We start from the raw sequence: 21,942 nt of genomic DNA, 5'->3' as shown, positions 1-21,942 counted from the left end.
GGCAGCCATGGAAGACCGGAAACTGTATCCAACGCAGTTTGAGGATATGCAAAGGCTGTAATCCTCTGAGAGGCGCCATAGGAGCATTGGAGAGGTGGAGGTCACGTATGTGGTCCCGCAGCCAAAAAATGTCACTCAGATAAGACGGATGACTTCAGAAGAGTGGTCTGGCAGCCAGAACAACTGGTTCTTCAGCAAACAGCGAGTTCCACAGCAGGCTTGTACTTAAATACATTTCAAGGGTTGTCCTGCTAATGCATGCTACAATGTTAGCAATGGAACCATTAACAACAACAAGAAACATGAGCATTTCTTTGTCTGTTAGCGAGCTAGCAGGCTACTTCCTGGCTCGCGGCGGATGACGTGAGATGATGGACCGTAAAGCGGCAAAGGGATCGGTGAGCCAAGAAAATACATTTCTCAAACTAAAGTGACAAAAATGTGGAGTTGTGTTTGTTTTCTCGTACGTCTGTTAGCTAGCAGGTTACGTTCTGGTTCACGGGGATAGCAGCGAGAGAAAGACAACGGGTGTTTTGCCGGTTTCGATGCTGTGGCGACTCAAATAGCACCCGTGTAAAACAAAAGTCACAAAATTGCGGAGCGCCAGCGTGATGTTAGTTTGCTTGTATGTTTATGAGCTAGCAACAAAATCACGGAGAGACTTATTTTTGTGAGATTATATGTTTATTACTCGCAGGCGTAAAAAAGATGAAAGAATCACAGCTTAACAGTTTTGATTCTCTGCTGAGGTATATCACATTAACTTTATACATACCTTCTTGTTATACTAGTATGAAAGTTTTTTTTTTTTATAGGGGAAACAAAATGGAGGCCAGTAAAATACATTTGTATATTGTCTCAAGATGTCATGAATTTATTTTATTTTTTTTAATAACCACATACAAAATACAAAAATAAAATAAAATAAAATAAAAAAAAGCAATGATGATGACATTACCGAATGAACTGAGCTCTTTAAAAAAAGAAAAAAAAAGAATTTTCACTTTTATCGCGGGTGGGTGTGGAACCGAACTCCCACGGTGCTGGACAGTATTTAGTTTCTCTGTTTATAATTGTAAGGCCCTTAAGACTTGACTACTTACCCAAGAGTACTCACACATAAAGTTGAGACACTTTGGTGTTTTTTTTGTTTTTTAAGTATACGTGTTATCTTGGTGGTCGTACTAAACCATAAAGAGACTTGGATGAATTCCTGCGGGTTTCCACGTTAAGGCCAAAAGAAATAGATTGTGGAGAGGCCTGGTGGCAGGTGTATTATTTCAGGAATGAGACTCGCAAAACAAAAGGAGTGGAATTCCTTTTTGACACTGAAACAAAAGGCGGCCCGTTCTTTGTTACGGAACTTCCTGGGCAAAATCTCCCACTCTATCTTTGGAGAAGAACGGAGATGGATGGCGCAGAGATGATTTGGCACCATCGCCCCTGAGGAATCTTGGCAGCGCTCGGTCAGCGGAGACCAGGTTGTAACAAAGTGAGGATATGCTGAGTCGACACATTTATAGAACCGCCGCCGCCATCATCATCATCCTCCTCCATCCAAGAGGACCATCCGGCCCCCCGAGCGTGAATCCCCCGCCGTCTCCTGCCAATTCCAAAGGGTTATTTTCCTCTGCTCTGCTTTCTCACGCCGCCATATTCTCTCCCATGTGACATCTTGAAAGCGCTTCCCCCGGAAAAAAAAAATTAAATCAAGAAAAACTACTGTTTGGCACAAAATGACACACATCAAACATCGGCATTTGGGAATAACATGAGCGTCAAACAGGAGGTCGATGGAATTCTTCAGTCTTCATTCCCATACTTGTAATCCAGTGAGAGCTGATGCGATTCTGCCTCACAAAAAGACAGCACGGCTCACTTAGGAGAGGTATTGGTTTGACCTCTGCTGAATATTTTGACCCTCTCACGTACTGTATCTTATGAATGATGAAAGGTGGGAAAATGTGGTGATGACTACAGAATAGGAAATGGAAAATATTGCAACATCAGGAAACGGTTGGCTCACTTTCCTTCCGTCCCACGTCAAAATGCGGAATCATTTGACTTTAGATGAATTAGTCTTAATTAAAAATGTTTCGTTTTATTTTAATTCCGTAATGACAAGTTTGCTCTATATTATTTATTTGGTTTTTACTATCATATCTATGAGGTTCATTTTTCAAAAATCTTTTCCAGTTTAATACATTTTGAAGAAACTTTATTTGGACGTACGCCGCCATTGTTATTTACGTCGCAACACATATAAAGAGAGCAAGGTATCGTTCCTAAACTGACGGTCAAAACTCTTGAAAGTGTTTGGTGAAACGAGAGCGCGGCGTGACTCTCCCGATTCTCTACGAAGCTTACATTGCTTTCTTTATATGCCTTTCAGATTGCCACGTAAATAACAATGGCGGCGTACGGCCAAATAAAGTTTTTACAAAATGTATTAAACTGGAAATTAAATTGGAAAAATTAATCTCATAGTTAGTCGGGGTTCCTTTTAAGTACATTCATCTTATTTTAGCTTTATTTTGTCTTATGGAGTTCCACAAGGTTCAATTTTAGAGCCTTTGTTTATCTTTTACTCTCTCTCTCTTTTTGTATTAGAGTTGAGAAGACTTAAAAAGCAGGATGAATAGTCAACTCACTGCTGGACATTATGAAAGGTTGAGTAATTTGACTTGAATATGACAACGTGAAACTAAAATAAACAGTTTTCAACTTGTACTCACAAACCTGTTCAGAATGTTAAAATTAGTCAACCTTTTATTCCTTCCACACATATCACATAAAGGTGCGTCATTTTACTTGATTTCAGTTTTATTTTGTATGTTTAAACGATTAATAAGAATTATTAATTGTACTTGCAGGATGCTAAAACATGACTTAAAATATTGCCTGTGTGGTTAATAACATCTTATTGACCAAAGAATGGAATATTTTTAGGGGTGTCAGGTGATTAATTTTTTCAATCGTAATTAATCGCATGACTTCATTAGTTAACTCACGATTAATCGCAAATTTTATATCTGTTCTAAATGTACAATAAAATGTACAATACAAATTTTTTCTAAGTTTTTAATAGTCTTGTTAACATAAAAGTGGAAACAAATCTTAAACTAATATAAATATGGCTGCCTCTTTTAGTGATTGATACAGTAATTTCATAATAATTCATAAAATTGAGTTAGAATTAAAAAGATGTACTGTACTGTAAAAAACAAGTGTGATATTGATTTGTGTTGAGGTCATTTCTCTGCCACTAGATGGCATAATTGCATTTGTAAGACATTGGTGACAGCTCATCTAATCTTTAACATGAAGTAACTTCTGAAATTCTGCACATTTTTAAAATTGCAAAATACAACTTGACCCCAATCTCCTCTTCTCCACAAATGTATTCATTATTATTAAATGTATTACTGTTCAATTTTGACGTGGACGCGTCTGCGGCGCTGTGACAGGCTTTACAAGTAAAAAGTAAAAAATAATTTGTGGCATTAAAGGAACTTTAAAATTAACGCACTAATTTTGACACACTGTCACTTTGTTTAAGGTACTAATTTAAATGGAATATGGTTATAAAAAATATATAATGATAAGGCTGTGTGCAAACTCATGTGTGTGGGCTTGTTGAAATGACCTCACAGCTAATGTGAACGTCCTCCGTTCGACCCCGACGGCCGTCATGTGATCCACCCCGAACGCTTCTCCCTCACCTCTTAAGACCACGCGTTACAACCAGCGGAACGAAAGGGGGTGATTACGTCAACATGTAAATGTAGTTTTGAAAAAAGGAGTGTTGCAATCGTACCAGCAGGGTGTGTGTGTGTGGGGGTGTGCGTGTGGGTGTGTGTGTGTGTGCGTTTGCTAAGAGGCGCTGATGTCACCACCGCCGTAAAAAAAAAACGATTCCAAGAGTTGAGCTCTGAGAGGAGCTCTTTGGAAATGTTTTGGTGCCTCTTAAGCAATTCCCCGCAGCAGACGCGCGTGCAAAAGTTAGAAAATATCTTGATTTATTTACATCAACCAATCAGATCGCTCTATCTGTCTTTCCATCTTAAAGACAACATCACAATGATCGATTGATAAGGCACGACTGGAACCCTGCATTGGCATGTGAGGCAAAAATAATTTGAACCCAAAAAAAAAAAAGTATCCATACAAAGATAATAATAACCAATTGGGAGTACATAAAATATGTTTTAAATACTGCATGTACAGTGGAACCTCCAAAGATGACAGCCCAGAAGTCCAAAACAACTTAAGAGTTCAAGCTCAACCTGACGGCCTTTTCACACTGCGCTTAGTTTTCTTGGTGCTCACCAATTCTAGACAAAATATTAACTTTTTACTGCTGAAAATTGCTCAATGAGTCAAGTATCCCTTTAAGAATTCAAGCTTCCATCATGTGCAGCTCAACCTGAAGGCCTTTTCACACTGCGCTTAGTTTTCTTGGTGCTTACAGAGGGTGGCAGAGTGCACAGAGGACAGCACCCCAGGGCAGGCTTCCCCATATGGGATGCTTTTGCCACTGGTTAAGTTAATCTATTGCTGTTAGCACTCTGAACTCACTCCGCCAGTTCTTCTGCTATTGGACCGTTTAACTCCTTATGTTATCACTGTATGCTTTTAGTGTCGAGTATGATAATATAGGCTATTATAAACATATTGTTTTTCGCTATAAAACAATGTTTTTGAAATGAGAGCAATTGAAGGTTCCACTGTACTCTACAGTATTCGTAATAATACTTTTGCCGTCCAGCAAAAAGGCACAGTAGTGACACGTTCATCTTGATTGTTCCCTCACAGCTGACAGTGAAAATATTTGAAAGGAACCAATCTGATCTGATTGTTCGCCTTGTCGCTCAGATGAAGCTGACAAGATGGAGGGTGGGGGTGGGGGTGGGGGGGGTGCAGGTGACTTATGTATTTGATCCCGTGACACTGCTGAACATCATGGACATTCTCGTGCTCTGTGTGTGCGCGAAAGCACGTACATAAGCGGCACACAAAACAAACACATTGCGTGGCGTTCACAGTTTACATTTGCCCTCCAGGCGCGAGTCCGTCCAGCCTGCCAATCAGAACTCTCTCGGGTTAGGAAGCCGAACTAAACGCTGCGGTTTTGCAAGGCGAAACCATGGGAGGGATGACTGTGCGCAGTCTAGACCAGACACAAACACTCTTGACCTTCCTGTTTTTTCCTGCTCTCTTTCTCAATTGTCCCTTTTGTCGCAACCTCATCCATCGCGCTCTCCTTTTTCTAATACAAGTCCTTCATGATCTCCTGCAGCAGCGGGTGCAGCAGCATGTCCACCTCGGTCTTCTTGAGCAGCTGGATGAGATGCACGTGGTCGGTGACGATCTGCCGCAGGTCGGTCATCTTCTGGAGCAGCTTGGCGAACAGCTGCAGGGAGTCCGGGTGGCTGACTTTGAGCTGCAGCTCCAGGGAGTGCAGCACCGTCTCCTGGAGCTGCTCGATGGGCTTGACGTTCAACAGGCCCGGGCGGTCTGCGCGACAGCACAGCGAGGTCAAGTGTTGGGTTAGAGTTGACGGTCTTCAATGCAAAGTTGTTGTCGAATAAATAGCTCGTTTAACTCTGCTTAGTGAGTTAAAAATCTACTAACTGTTTTAAAAGTGTTGATTTAACTGTAAAAAAAATAACCCAACTATGGGTCAAAAATGGACCGATCCTATACCTGGGTCAATTTAACCCAATTTCCTGGGTATACAAAATGACCAAATTTTGGGATCCAAGTAAAGGATCTGATTAATATTTATGAGTTGTTTTACACTAAAATGCCAATTTCTTGACTCAAAGTTGACCCATAAAGTGGATCGGTCCATTTTTTAAAATCCATCATTGGGTTACTTTTGACCCAAATGTTGTTAGAGTGTACGAACAATGAAAAAGTGTTAAATTCAACTCTGTGGGAGTCAGTTCAACACTGGACGTTGTGCTGTGATAGTTAAACTTATTCAAACCCCCAAACGTATATATAAACGTTTTTTAATACTTTGTCCTTCAGTCCCAAAAACATATATATACGTTTATTATGTTGGTTTTTTTATGCTAGAGAATACGGAAGGCTTTGATGCAGCTTCTGACCTAAGAGGTCGTTTAAAGCAACGGTAGTTATTACAAAACACGGCCAGCAGGTGGCAGCATAGTATAAGAGATCAGCCAGGGCCATGTTGCAACAAGATCTTTTTTTGCCAGTTTGTGAATAATGATGAAACTTAGCTATATTCTAATGCTAATTGCTGCAAAACAGAAACAAATACAAATATCCTTTTTTTTTCTAGATTAAAGAAGAGACTCTAATCTTTTTTTTGGTAGGTTCCATGTTTGTATAGCAATAGATGACAATATTCTGTGGGCCTTGCAAAATCAGTCAAAAATAAAGTAAAATAGCTGGGAGCGAAGGGGGTTGCTTCAGTGAAAATGGCTGGGAGTGAATGAGTTAAAGAAGAATGTTTTCTTTATTATTGTGGATTATTTTGAGTCTTCCTGTTTATTTCTATTGAGTATGGTGGCGGTTATCATGAATAACTGACAACTAGCCGTCACATTGAAGACATAACATTTCGGTGTCAAGTTGGTGCCAGCACGGTACAGATCAGGTAAATTTGAAAATTGAAAGTCATTTTACATGTATGTGAATGGCAGTTATGATGATTCATTAGGGCACTGGCTCATAAAAGTCACTAAGGATAACTTTGGCCTATATAAAACAATTGATCAGATTATTCTTCAAATAATCCATTTATCTTCATTTCCAGCTCTAATCACAGCCATTTAAGTTAATAAGTGACTTAAATGTCGGACTTGCCTTCTTATCGGGTTCAAGGACTGACCTTTACCGCGACGCTAATCAGCGCCATTACCCAAAATCGTTCGGATTTGCCCTACAAATGTCAAAGCCAAGCAGCCATGAATGAAAATAATGATTTTTTTTGTGGTCTGTTGAATCTCAGCTGTCTAAATTGCATTACTTTTAACACCCCTAAAATAATACATATAAAACAGTGATTGGACATTTTGTCACACAAAATTTTCCATTGCTTGATTACGGGAATTCCTCATTCCCCTTCCATCCTATAAATATTTGAGACTACGGAGACTTTATATGGCCTCAGACAATACACGCGAGCATTTAATCAGGCCCGCCGTGCAATTCTAAAAACCTCAGGGGAACTGTCATAAAAAAAAAACGCTGAAATACCTTAACAATAAGAGACTCAACATCTTCAATCATCATCACCACTCACCTCCACTGAGGATAATGACGGCCAGGAAGAGCGCCATGTCGCTGTCGTCCAGCTCTAACGTGTTGAACTTGACGGAGAACTCGAACTTGGGTTCCAGCAGGTGGCAAAATGGCTTGCGCAGACTCTTGAGGAACTCGCGCGTCATGAAGATTTGGCCGTAAGAGATGAGGGTGCCGTCTTTGTTCATCAGGGCCGCCATCATGATGATGAGGACCTCGATCACGCCGTACTTCAGCAACGTCACCTGGAAAGAACAAAATGGAGCCTGTATTAGTATTATATATGCTGCTGGATAATCAAAAAGCTATAAAACGACAGGAAACCAATACCAGAGGAAGGTTTGCATCTCACCTGATCGTTGAGATCCAGGTCGACGAATCCCGGGATGCTTTTGGCAAACTCGGTCACTTCCCTCACAGCTTCGGCCGCGCGGGATTGGCAGCTGTGGAAGAAACGCAGCTCGACGGCGTTTGTCGTTCCGTGGTCTGTGACGTTGGGCATCCCCACGAAGCTGTACTCCGACCCCAGAAGAGCACCTGCGAATAACAATGTGTGGTTTGTTTGGGAATATGTTTCTAAATAAAAGTCAGGCATTGCTCATTGTAGGAACATTGTTCTCCGATATCATTTGTATGTGTTAGCTTCTATCTTTATTTGTTATGCTGTATTTTCCTTTGCGTGACTTTGTTATGGTAGATGCAACCTTCAAAGTGGCGGTTGGTGCGGGGGTTGTTTTGCGGCCACCTCACCTCCATTTGTGGCGGAAATGGCGGACGTCTGCTGCTCGTGCTCCTGAATGGGCATCTGCCGGCAGTTGATGAACTGCTCTCCCTCCATTAGCGACTTCATGTCATGGATGACAAACGGCTGCGAGGCATTATGAATCAGTGAGAAGCAGATTTACATGACGCGATGACATTAAGAGTCAGGTTTCCATCCACTGGTTTCAAATTCTTTTGAACGAATTTACTGAAAATGTGACTTATACCCGTTTCCGTCTGTTCTTCTTTTGCGAATATTGAGAGGGAACTCCGCCGCTGTAGGTGGCGGTATACACCATAGAGATGTGATCAACCAGTAATTTAAAAGAAGAAGAGGAAGAACAGGAAAGCGTCATATGAGTTTGCTTTTGTAAAAATAAATAAATAATTAATTAAAAAAAAGAGAGTTTGCTTTTGTAATTCTTGATAAAACCGCAGCGTTGCTTTGCTGTTTTCCATCTAAAATTGCATTGATATTCGAGTGTGATTTTTATTCTCCAGACTTTTTTTGCCGCGTAACATCTCCCAGGTAATATGTTTAATATCAACTTTTCGCCATTCATTTTCAATGGGACAGACATTGAAATTTCTCAGCATCAGATGACACTTTTCAAAATAAGTACGCCATTAGCCATGAATTTGAACAAGTCAAGTTAGGTCAGTGCTTAGAGCAATTGCCTGCCACCACGGAGAACCTGGGTTCAAACCTCGCTTGGACCACATTTTAGTGCATTGGTACGATACCAACTGATCAGATTAGGAAATGGATTGTCATTTCTCTGAAATGATTAAATCCCACTTTAGGCAGATTGCAGTTCAAGTTTTCTTTTTATTCATTTGTCATTTAACTACAATTAAAACATTCTAATTTTCCACATCATTTATCTTTCAATTTACTTCATAAGTACATGCATTCAAATATTAGCATTCAGCTTTGTAGCATTCCCACGCAATTTCTGCAGAAATTGCACTTTGTCTAGTTAATTCCAAAAAGATTTCTGTTTTGTTGCACCCTTCTCCCAAACATACCTTTGCTTTGTGACTACAAACGTACGTATTATCCGGTCAAACATGTATGCGGTCGTGTCAGACTTTCTTCGCAAAACCTGATTCCATAGCCAAAATTCTCATTTTACTTTTTTCGAATACGCTTCAAAATCCACCCCCTCCAAGCGTATAAATGTTCTTGCGAATTTTGGGCCCTTTTTCGAATTTCATTCAGTTTTATTTTTGCATTTCTTGAAAAATCGAAGAAAAAAAAAAGGATAGATAGAAACCCCAGTATTGACACACTTTGTTCAGAAACATGGTATTTGTTAAAAGATCTCCGCACTGCAACTGGCATTGAGTTCATGTAAACACTGAGGGGGCCAATAAACTGAAAAGCATATGTGTCAAACTTCCGGTAAGCAACACCTGCAGTACATCCTGGGAATCTAAGAAAAGTTGCAGTAATCAGCTCTGATAAAATGGTATTAGTGCCAAGAATTTGACAATTAAATTTGGCTGAAAGTAGAATTTTTGCTGAGAGCAAAACCGTACCAAAAAGTTGATTATTTTTTAATAATACTGATTCCTGTCTGTTTCCATTCTACATTTGTTAAACATTTTTTTGATTTAATCTGTTCAAGTGTGCTTTGACTTTTGGCTCCCCTGTGCACCCTTGGTTGCGCAGCATTTTAGTGAATAAGCACAGCGAGACTCCGCGCAACGAACAGATGATTCCGAGCCATTTGGCGGCTATCGCTGTCATGAACAGTCATAACAAGCTAACTGACGAGCCTTGAACCCTACCCACTTGACACAGACACGCTACAGAATAGATAATGCTTGCGCTGCTCTAACTACTACTATTATTTGAGGATTAACGTAGCCGCATGTGCATTCATCCATCTTTACTGTTTGAGTTCTGAGCGCTGTCACAAAATTATAAAATGAGTATTCAGTAATTATTGATGATGTCACACTACTGATACTTTAGTACCCGAAACTCCAGTCTTTACCATAGCAGCCATTGTTACATTACTACACCGGTATTGCAAAAATCTTTTATTTTTATTTTTTTATGTCAACAACCACACACTGAAAACAAAAGTTATGGCTGTTCTGACATTTGGGTTTAGATGAAAAAATTTATTTGGAACGATCCATGTTTCCTGTTATCGAACGTGACCACGCAAATGTGAAAGCCAAGACATGTGGAAACCAGTGAGAGAAACGCATAAAGACCTGTCGTGAGTCTGTGCTACATTCACAAAGTGTGAACATGGCTTTTATAAGAAATATGAATTGTTTAAAAACTGACATTGTTACTAATGCATTAAATGAACACTGTTTTTGTTAGTGCACCTCACTAAACATCAATTCGGCCATCATCGATGAAATAATAATTTCTTGAAAATGTAATAATATAACCCAATAATGTAATAATTTTACCAATAAGGTAATAAAAAATCCTGACTGATAATGTAATTTTTTTTACCGACAGGCAGAGCTGGACTTGCCATCTGGCATACTGGGCAGATGCCCGGTAGGCCTGCGCAGATGCAGTACTATTTAATTATTTTCCTCCATTTTACCCCCAAAACTCGCATGCAATTTAGAAGAAGTGGCCCATTATTCCATTTACAATAGACAGCAAAGATCAGCTCATGAGTCGGCCTCGGCCGGTGGGCCTATGTCAAAATGCCAGGGCCAATTTTTTTGTGCCAGTCCAGCCCTGAACAACTGTGATGTCATTTTCAGTCGACAGCAAGTGGAAAAATGGCTGCCCCCTGAGCTGGATAAAAGCAGGTGGATTTTATTGTGTCATTCATATTCCATAAACCGCAATAACCATCAGAATACAGTGTTTAGACTTGTGGGGACACATAGAGTAGAACATATTGATAACATTTGGAAGATGACTTCCCCTTTGAGGTTTTATTTAAGAACAGCAAGTTCTAGAAAAAGTACTAAAACATTGAACAGCTGGAAGAAGGTCAAATTAAGTTCAGCTGTAAAGTTTATGGTGCATTATGGGATCACCTTGAAATTTTACCCCAAAGCCCAATATCCCTAACTTTTAGTCGTTTGTTGAAATGTGATTTAAAATATTGCCTGCACTCTGGAATTGTTCATTCCCATAATTCATCTCAGTGGGATTTCATCCCATATCATATTACAGGTACTCTGATTATTTTGGACACGGAGATTCCAACTGTAAAAGTCAAGTATAGTAAAGAATAAAACACTGGGAGCGTTTCTTACCGCATTGTCTCCGGTCTTGCCAGAGAGGATGGCCCTGGCCTTGGCCTTGGTGAGTGGGAAGTACTTGAGATAGGCCTCGTACAAATGTTTGGCCAAGGCCCTCAGATCGGCTGCCTCTGGGTGAATGTGCTCCATGTCGGACGAGAACTCCGCCAGCAGTTTTTCCTTCTCCGCCTGGGGCATCCGGCCAAAACGAATAGCTGCGAAATGACACAAGCAAAAAAAAGAGAAAAAAAAAGACAACTCAGGAACAGAGGACAGACGGGAACAAGTCACAACAATTTCAATTAGAAATGGATTAAAACCGCAAGCAGTGACGAATGGATCCATGCTGTCCCTCGCAATAAATCCTCAAAATGATCAAACTTGCGCAAAAAAAGCTTCTTAATTGAAGTTTGAATATGCTAGCAACTGGGAAATCTGAAGGACTACGGGCAAAATTATTATCCAACTTATTTTACTGCATGGGTACTTAAGTCATTTTTTATACGTACCGTTCAAATTTCATGTTGCTAAATTCGAGAATGTGAAATTCTTGAAAATGCGAAAATCTCAACGTATTGTAACTAGGAGTAACGAGGGAAAAAAATAATGATTTCAAGAGGGAGTTGGCAATGCATGCTAATATATAATAACCTATTTGACTTACTACCTATGTTGTCTTTTGCTGTCAATGTTACACCATCATAGGATTTTTCACATGCGGGCAACAGAAATGTGCCCGGACCAGTTGTCGTAATTGTAATTTAATGAATGGTGCAACACCTCCTGGCAGCAAATTATAAAACATATCCCAGTGCCAGTTTGTTTTGTACACATGGAGTGGCTTACAGCCTGAAGCGTGTATTCATGACTGTATGTGTGGCTTAGTTAAAAGTTAGAAGTTAAAAATTCAATGTTGTATGTTAGGTTCATGGAAGACTGTAAAATTGTCCATGGGTGTGAATGTGAGAATTTGTCTATACTGTATGTGCCTACAATTCACTGGTGACCAGTCTGGTTTTTTTTTTTCGCCCAAAAAAAGTCAGCTGGGATAGGTTCCAGCACACCCAAATGATGTAAAGAAAATGGATGGATGGAAGGTAAAAGCTTGGGTCTTAATGCATATTTTAGTATGACAATGAAATGTCATTAATCATCTCATTCAAGTCCAAGCAGTTGCGTGTGAATGGGAGGTGACAGCCCACCTTAAACAAATAAATCAAACGTTTTTTTTTTCTTTTTTTAAACAAACCAAACAACTGGGCAACAAGCCCACAACAGTGACAAAGCAAATCAGTGGTCTATGCACCCTGTGTGTCAATTATTGATCACATAAAAAAAAAAAATATATATATATATATACACATTGCACACAGGCAAAATAGAGCACCGTGAAGTAGAGTGACGTAAGTGATTGTTCCATATTAGAAGTTATTATTAGAAAGAAAATAATAAATAAATAAATACATAAATCAATAAAATAAACATAACCAAATGAGGCTAAATGGAGCTGTCACTGTAAACAAAGCTATGTGGCTAACTGGCAAAGTTGATGTTAATTTGAGTAAAAGCTAACTGAAATTGGGAATAACCGTAGTTGGGTTTTGACTTGAACCAATGAGCAAAGCCCCCCATTGATTGAAATACAAGCTACTTGGCAGTGTCATATCATACTCATTACAGTAACCGTAATTAAAGTTAGGGTCCTAGCTAACTGGAATAGAAGCTATAGTTTTAGCTAACCTGAATGAATCCTAAGTAAGGCCCGATTGCTAACTGTAAAATAAACTGTTGGAGTTGAATTTGATCAAAGCTATGTAATAGCTAACTAAAATGGAAGCTACAGGAAGCTATGGTCAATTATTCTACACTAAGTCACGTCGTAACTAACAGTAATAGAAGCTAACTCTGGTTTTCTTTAACTTGAATTAACCCTAAATGAGGTCCTAGCTAAGGTGATAAGAAGCTAACAAAAAATGTATCAACTTGAATGAAAGCTAAGTGAGGTCTGAGTTTAATGGAAGAGAAGCTAACTGATGTTATAGTCGGGTTAAACTAAAGCCGAGCGAAGAATATAAACAAACTAACTGGAATAGAAGAATATATATATAATATAACTGAGTTAAACCAAATCTAATAAAGAAACCAAAGCTAACCTGAATAGAGGCTAACTGAAGTTGTTCAACTGAAATCTTCATTGACAGTGTCAGCTTATCGTTCTGTTTCACTACCTCACGAAGACGCCATCTTACCATTGTGTGACATGCCGACGTTCAGACACTTCTGAAAGCGACAGTACTGACATTTGTTGCGGGACTTCTTGTGAATGCGACAGTGGAGGTTGCAGTGATCGTACACCAGTTTTAACCTGATGGTGCGCCGGAAGAAACCCTGCAAGGAAAAAAAACGCCACCTGTCATGATACTTTCTGTTGGTACACATTGTATTTTAGCGGCATCTCATTCTTCCAGGCAGCAACTGTTCCTTTTTTTTTTTCTTTTTTTTTTAATCGTGTGTTATTTAAAGGAGGAGGAAGTTAAAGGGGGCCGAAACTCCGCCTCAATAAAGAATGTTGTCTCTTTTAAAACAATTCAAGTGCTTGCCTCCTTGGCTGACCTCCGCATCTGGTGAGTCCCCTTCTCGCTCCCCCCCGAGACTTAAGAACAATGACTGTTCTTTACACTCTGCCTCAGAAAGCAACCAAACAATACGTGGATCCAGTTACTTTACATAAAAAATGTACAATACAAAATGGTGCATTGGTAAAACTATACATATATATATATATATATATATAGAAAGAGAGAGAGAGAGAGAGAGAGAGAGAGAGAGAGAGAGAGAGAGAGAGAGAGAGAGAGAGAGAGAGAGAATTAAGGGTTTTCATCAGGATTTGTAAGATGTTCACAGGTAGTTTTTACTTGTTGCAAAGATATTTCGAACATATTCACAATTATATATAATATATATTTTTTACTGTCTGTGAAGATAAACCTTTGTGAAACCTTTTACGAACCCTGACAAAAACCCAAATTAGCTACATTTGCTTGCATTTGTTGCTAACTGAGACACAGGGAACTTTTTTTTTAATGGATTTATTTAAATTTTCACTTAATAAAAAAATGATGCTGACACTGGGAACTCCTTAAAGTTTTAATTTTTGAAAATTAAAAAAAAAAATTTAAATGAAGAAATTATGTTGAAATTTTGGAAAAACAACACATCCTGATAACCCTGCAATTGTTGTTATAATTTTTAAACGAAATTAAACAAAACTTTTTTAATTTAATTTTGACTCTAATAATTTCCATTTTACTGAAAATTAATATTGGCTTGAAATTGTTATTAGCCTCTTTGACTACTAATAATCGGTATCGCCCTTGAAAAAACAATATTGGTCTATCACTAAAATATATATATAAACAAATCAAATAGGAGTGGGAATCTTTCACTGTCTCAAAATTCGGTTCGATTCCGATTTTTTGGGTCTGCGATTCGATCCGGAATCGATTTTCGATTTATGATTCAAAATGATTTCTGCTTCAATTTATAGATGTGCAAAGCATCGCCAATGCTAATTAGCGCGCATTTCTCACTCAAAATAACTACTATCCATGTTAACATTACTCACCGGCATATGCTCTTCATACGCTGAGAAAAAACAACTTTTATTGGCATGACTTGATCGTGACTTTTTTCTTTTACTCTCTAATGCGGCTACAACGTAACAGTGTATCAGAACGCGCAGAACCACACTGCCCCTAACTGGCCAAATCGTGTACAACATGAACAGCGCTCCCAATGAAGGCACACACAAACAAAGGGAAGACAGTATCAAATCATTTAAATAAAATGGATTTTGGGACATTTAAAATCGATTCTGAATCATACTAAATAAGGATTGCGATTCTTAAGAGAATACATTTTATGCACGCCCCTAAAATCGAATTCATTCTGATCAGATATCCATCCACTTTCTTTAACGCCTGACATTCTGTCTGTCCTACCTTACATCCCTCACAGGCATGGACGCCATAGTGAAACCCGGATGCTTTATCTCCACACACGCGACACTCAATGTTGAGCGCGGCTGTGGACGTGTCGTCCTGGAGCTTGGAGAACGCCGGACCATCGGTGTGTTGCGGAGGCGACTCCGGCTCCAGCTTGATGAAATCTGTCGGAGGCAATTTTGGATGTTGTATTTCAACTTGGCGACTTCATGTGGATTGGACATCCACTTTTTCCCGCTCAGGGTTACAGGCAAACCTCAGCCGAGACCGGTCGCCCCCCAAAAATTCACGACACCGGTGAAAAAATCGGAACCATGGGCACACGTGCTCTACTTACTGTGCAAGTTTGCGTGAGTCCTGTAGCCGTGCATGCTGCCGTAGTCCAGATCGGTGAGGTGGTCCTCGCCTTGCGGCGGACTGGGGTCGTAGGCCACGCCGACGGACGACATGGAGGACATGAGCGAGGGCGACAGGGAGGAGGACGAGATGGAGGCGTAGTCCAACGTGGTCAGGTGCTTCATCTCCAGCGAGTGCGAGCTGTCGTCCAGCTCGGGCAGATCGGCGGCGCTCAGACTGAAGCCCACGGGCCAAGCCAGGAGCTGCTGGGTGTCCACCATGTCTGCTGCGGAGAGAGAGAGAGCGAGAGAGAGAGAGAGAGAAAGAGAGAGAGAGAGAGAGAGAGAGAGAGAGAGAGAGAGAGAGAGAGAGAGAGAGAGAACGGGATTCGTTGACGTGTTCGCTGATACGACATTTCCGTGGTTAGTGTGTCCTTGCTTCAAAGAAAAACAGTAAAAAAGAATGTAAAACAGGGAAGAAAGAATGAATGTGGGGAGAGGGGGCAGCTGGTGGAGAGATACAGAATTAAGGAGGAAGTGTCTACTGGGAGATGTAGACACGCTAATATGATATCATGCTAACGATGCATGTTTTATTGTGCAAAAAAAAGAAAAAGAAAAAGGGGCATATATGCAATTATAATGTAATTACAAGATCAACCCTCCTCCGTCCTCGGGTTCATCCCTGCAGTATGCTCGTTATCTGGTCAACAGGGAGTTAGGAACAAGACGTCTTCCTCCTGTTGATGTTTGGGTGGCTCGCTCAGCAATTGCCCAAGCAAAGAACACACAAACAGCGGCGCGCGTGTGTGCGTGTGCGCCGAGTTTGTGACTGTGACCTGTGAAATAAGTCACTCATTTTGTAAAGATAGAACAGCACCTAATTTAAAAGGCAGTGTGCGCGCGCTGTGAGATAAACTAATGTGTTTTTTTTTTCATACACTCTAAAAAGAGAATTGTTGAACCAATTTAAGATGACAAATTGAATTGTTGACCAACTTGCTTCCATTGGCAACACACAATTTAATTAAATGAATTCCAAAGTAGGGGTGTCAATTGCCCAGTACCTGGTGATTTGATTCGTATCACGATTCATAGGTCACGATTCGATACCGATTAATCCCGATACGAATCTATAAATTGATTGTTGCGATTTTTTTTTAAACTCAAATTTAGAAAATACTAATCAGTAAACTTGTACATGTACACTGTAAGATTTGTATGAAAATGTATTTATTTATCTGAAAATTCAGGTTGCAGTCTGTTTCATGTTTGAACAGCACTAAAATAAAATATTAAGGTTTAATGTTCCATTAATATAAAATTCTTCCATGCTTAATGTATAAATCCTAACCCTAAGTAAGACATTTGTTGAATATTCCCATAAAAAAATTATGTTTAAAAATCGATTCGGCCGCATATCGAATCGATTCAAGAATTGCGCGCTGCAACATCGCGATATATTGCCGAATAATTTTTTTCTAACACCCCTATAATCAATTCAAGTTAATATATTCACTTTGGATTAATTTAATTCAATCGTGTGTAACCAATTGAAGCAATTTTATTAAGTTGGTCAACAATTCAATTTGTAATCTTATTTTGGTTCAACAATTCTCTCTTTTTTTTTTTAGAGTGTATTGGCTTGGAGGTTACTTTAGAAGAAATGTGGAACAGAACTTCTACTACTCAAATGCTGCGGCGAAAGGTTAACACAAGAACCGACTGCCCGCAGTCTCAAAATAAACTTCCGATAAACATGGCTACAAATGCCAGAACGGACCCTAAAAAACAATGAATGAGCTGAATTATGCAACAACTAAAATAAGACGACGGAGGTAGTAGCGCTATAAAAAATGGATTGCACAGCTCTGGGCTGGAAAAAAAAAACATCCTCCTTTGGCAATTACATTATTGTTTCCTTTTTACTGCATAGGAATGCGGCAACAAGGTTGGGAATACTTGGAATTCACATCACTCTGACATTGTTGCAGTTTGCTGTTTGTGTGCAACTTCACAGGCTGCTTCTGGGACTAAACTATTTATAGCTGCAGAAACCTGGATATTTTTCCATTTTTAGGCTGTCAGCCAGATCCGGACTGAAAATAGACACACCCTAAGTTTGCAAACTGGCTGGGGAGAAAAAAAGGAATCACATTTTGAGACTCTTATTAATCACATGGCAAGCAAAACAACAAGCTGTCCGGAGCGAATGAATGAAACGCGCTACGTGAGCAAACACGCTGTCAGGACAAGATAAACGATGAAGCGCGATTAGTGCGGTTTTGTCGTTTGCGTGCGTGTGTTTGTCGGGAGCACGTGCGTGACTGCGAAGCTTGGACGTGTCTTGGCTTGCTGCACCTGGCAGCGTGTAGGAGGACTTTGTCACTGTCATTACTTCACACGACAAAACAGGCTAACAGTCGAGTCAACGGCCACAACTTTAGCCAAAGCTCGACGAACTGGTTTAACTCATTCACTGCCATTGACGGCTATAGACGTCAAAAATTCCTTTGAACTATTTCTATTAGTGTAAAAAAAAATTCTTCACTTTTGTTAACAAGAGTATGAAAACCTAGACATTTTTTAAAATCTTTTTTTTTTAAAGAAAAGATTATTTAAAAAATTTGGGGCGTCAGGCGTTTAAAGTTTGTAATTGTAATTAATCGCATGACTTATATATGTTCTAAATGTACAATAAAAAAAATCGAGGTTTTCATACTCTTGTTAACCAAAGTGGGGAAAAATAGTTAAACTAATGGTTTAAATGAATTAATTGATATATTGCACTTTATGAAAACATACAGTAAAGACAAAATTCAAACAAATTAATAATATAGATAATAATAATAATTTTGAGTTACATCACCAGCGTAGGAATCGAAATTCCATCAAAAACAGAGGCCCATCCATTCTATTATATTTACAAATCAGGATTGCGCCATCTTCCTGCAGTTCTGCTCTTCACTACTCTACCGAAGACCTGATTGGGTCAGAATTTTACTTCAATGTGAACCACAAAGTTCCTGAAAAAAAATGTGGGGGGGACTGAACGGGTCTGATTTTTTTCCGTTGATAAAATGGGTGTGAATGTGGGCGTGGACAGCGGCCTGTGTCTATGTGCAAGCCATGCGTTTAAAAAAAAGGGCGTAAACGCCTCCCACACACACATTCAACCACGGAGAAGAGACAATGCAAACACGCATGAGAGAAGTCAACACTGAAGCAAGAGGTGTGCATTTTGCAAAAGAGACACACACAAAAATGAAGAGCCGGTCTTGCAGCATTCAACGCTGCCCTTATCGCCTCACCTTAAATAATCAAAAACAATGCTTGGCTCCAATAGGAGAGTCGCGCAACTGACAATTATATGAATTATTTTCTTTGCTGTACTCCACCCGATTACGTGGAATAGTGTCGAATCGCAAACGTATTCATCATCGTTAGCTATTTTAGCTCTTTAACCAACGACGTCTACTTCATCTTAGATCATACAGTACGTTTTTTTTTAAATATAGTTATAGAGTATCACTTATATGTTTCAATTCATTAAGACAATTTTTGTATCCTACAAAGACAACGGAAGTAAATACAATCTCGAGGCTTTATTTAATAAGTGGTGGATTTTTTTTTAAACATTTTGATTAACTAGTAACTACCGTTTTTGGAAAGCTTATTCAAGTCAAAAAATTACTGAAATAGTACAAATAAAACAGTATTTAATGAAAAGAATATTGTGGTGACGGCAGTCTGGGGTGGCTGCTTTGTTACTTCAGGCCTTGGACGACTTGCTGTGATTAACTAAAAATTTAATTTGGCTGTCCACCAGAAAATGGTCAATCAGTTCATGGCTCCAAGCACAAGAAAAGTCCGCTGCTAAATGGCTCAATAAACACATAAATAAAATAAAATCAGGTCAAAGTCTGAACATAAATCCAACTGAAATACTGTGATATGACATTAAACTAAAAAATCCTCCGTTATGACAATATTGCAATTTTTTTGCCTTAATAAATAAAAATCCTCATTTTAGAAACTAGGGGTGGGAATCTTTGAATGTCTCACGATTCCATACAATTCCGATTTTTGATTCTGCGATTCAATTCAGAATCGATTTTATATCAAGAACGATTTTTGATTCAAATGATTTGATTGACAAAGATTTTTGCTTCAATCTATAGATGTGCAAGGAATTGTAATGATCTACTCCAGTCTGAATCGCTAATGCTAATTAGCGCGCTACTTGCGGCACTTTTATCACTCAAAAGAACGGCGCCACGCTGAATTTGTTTTTTTTATTGGAATAACTTGATCGTGACTTTTTCCTTCTACTCTCTGATGTGGCTACAACTTAACAGTGTATTAGACCGTGTGGAACCACACTGCCCCTCAGTGGCCAAACCGGGTACAACATGAACAGCGCTCCAAATAAAGGCACACACAGACAAAGGCAAAACAGTATAAAATAATTTAAATAAAATCGATTTGGGACATTTAAAATCGATTCTGAATCGTACTAAATGAGAATCGCAATTCTTATGAGAATCGATTTTTTGGCACACCCCTATTAGAAACAGCATTTTCCATTTACTCATGTTTGTGAAACAAAAATTGGTTTGATCATCTGAAACAAAATCAGGAAGGGTGCAAATGCTCTTTCATGACCGTGCATTCAAATAAATATACTGTGCATGTGAGGGGAAAGTGTAGCAAGATGTTCCACTTCCCTAAAAAAAAAAAAGTCATTAAACACCGCATGTGGTTTGCAGTGACAGTGACTAAGACGCTTCTGCGTGTACTGCCTGCGTCAGTCCTCGCTTTTGAAACAACTCAGCGTTCTAATTTTTGCACGGTCAGTCCGACATGACACAACTGTCTAATGTAAAAAAATAAAAATAATTGTACCTTCACTAGGTACACCTGCACTAGATGTGCTAAATCCAAGCCAGCGTGGCTCGCAGTTTTCTGCCTTCGGAAGTTGAAGTTGATTTGTTGAACTGTCAACCAAGATAGCATTTAGCATTAGCTAAGGTAATAACCCTTCGCCCTGTTGACGAAGATTTGACTAGCGATTACGTCTGGTGAGAATTGATTGTATATTTGATTTTCAGCTAAATTGTAGCATCCCAGTTTTTATTTTGAAAATCTGGTCACCCTATACGACGGCGTATTAGGGCCATGTATGATTATTATTATAAAATTTTTTTAAGAGGGCGGGGGCAATATTCCGAGAAAAAACACACATGTAAATTTGCGAGTTTATAAAGTGGCAGATTTGCGAGAAAAAAACTTACGAGAAATACATGTAGCGTAGCTATAGTCTAATGTGAGGATTCGTTGTTGGTTAATGGGACACCGTTTCGAAAATGAAAAGGCAGGATGGAGACGGATTCATTCTTCATAAAAATTTTACTCAACATACACGGCATCGAGAGCGACAACACTTCCTGATCCCCTATCAGCTGACTAAACACTAACCAATCAGAAGCTAGCATACTTTAGGTAAATGCAACTGAATGAGAGCAGTAGATTCGACACATCAACTTAGCTACTTGTACAAAAAAATATATATATATATATATGAATGTGTAAATAATAATTATGGAAACATAAATGTCCAAGTAAATATACATTTTAACAAATTAACTTAAATTTTTGAACCTCAGGGTGTGGACCTTCGCAAAGCGAAGCGTTTTTGTTGCTGGCAGTACCCAACGCTTCAAAGTGTGAATGCTTAACATAATATGGTTAATCAGACATTACTCTCCTTATTTGAAAACCCGACCAAAAACATCCGAGTCGTACTTTTCGTAAGTTTCAGAGTTTTTTCTCTCACAAATTTGCCACTTTATAAAGAGGTTTTTTTCTCAGAATATTGCCCCCGCCCTCTAAAAAAATATATATATATTTATACGTGGCCCTAATACGCCGTTGTTCCCATCTGCATGTTAGTAGAAGTGAATGTGTGACTTTTTGAATATGGTAAAACAATTTTTTGGGCTAAGAATGACACCAAAACAATTTCAAGAGAACTCTATACTATAAATAGCTGTTGACAATTTAACCCCCAACACCCCACACCCACCCCCACCCAACCACACCCCCCCCCCCCCACCCTCCGCTCTTGCAGGATTAAACATCAGCGTGACAGGAAAAAAACAAAACAAAACAAAAAGTCAGCAAGAGGTCTTGCCTGTCTGGCACCCACTCGCTCTGTTGGTACTGAATTTATTGCGACAGGTTTCAAAAGCTTGTCAGGGCGTGTGGGTTGGAAACCACCAACAACATTGCCCCAACTGTCTGATTTCCTTACGATTCTGATTGTCGTC

The 21,942-nt window shown here is 39.3% G+C and overlaps 1 protein-coding gene and 1 long non-coding RNA gene across 2 annotated transcripts in view; one reads left to right on the top strand and one right to left on the bottom strand.

Annotated features, from left to right (window-relative positions):
• LOC147167393 (uncharacterized) lies at positions 1–7,817 on the top strand. The gene is made up of 3 exons (XR_015096376.1): positions 1–221; positions 326–398; positions 5,300–7,817. It is a non-coding gene; the product is annotated as an uncharacterized LOC147167393 (long non-coding RNA).
• pparg (peroxisome proliferator-activated receptor gamma) overlaps positions 732–21,942 on the bottom strand; it is a 36,283-nt gene continuing 15,072 nt past the window's right edge. Inside the window, exons 2-9 of the mRNA XM_086087935.1 lie at positions 15,616–15,900; positions 15,276–15,442; positions 13,524–13,662; positions 11,290–11,489; positions 8,029–8,146; positions 7,631–7,815; positions 7,280–7,523; positions 732–5,517 (exon numbers count right to left, since the gene is read on the bottom strand). Of these exons, the coding sequence (XP_085944061.1) occupies positions 5,270–5,517; positions 7,280–7,523; positions 7,631–7,815; positions 8,029–8,146; positions 11,290–11,489; positions 13,524–13,662; positions 15,276–15,442; positions 15,616–15,900 (1,586 nt within the window). The 3' untranslated portion in view covers positions 732–5,269. The remainder of the gene's footprint in view (positions 5,518–7,279; positions 7,524–7,630; positions 7,816–8,028; positions 8,147–11,289; positions 11,490–13,523; positions 13,663–15,275; positions 15,443–15,615; positions 15,901–21,942) is intronic.

The sequence above is a fragment of the Leptonotus elevatus genome, chromosome 10 (genome assembly GCF_054856555.1).
Source record: "Leptonotus elevatus isolate MCC_2025b chromosome 10, RoL_Lele_1.0, whole genome shotgun sequence".
Lineage (NCBI taxonomy): Eukaryota > Metazoa > Chordata > Actinopteri > Syngnathiformes > Syngnathidae > Leptonotus > Leptonotus elevatus.
Note: the sequence above shows the minus strand (reverse complement) of the source record. Positions and strands in the feature narration are given on the sequence as shown.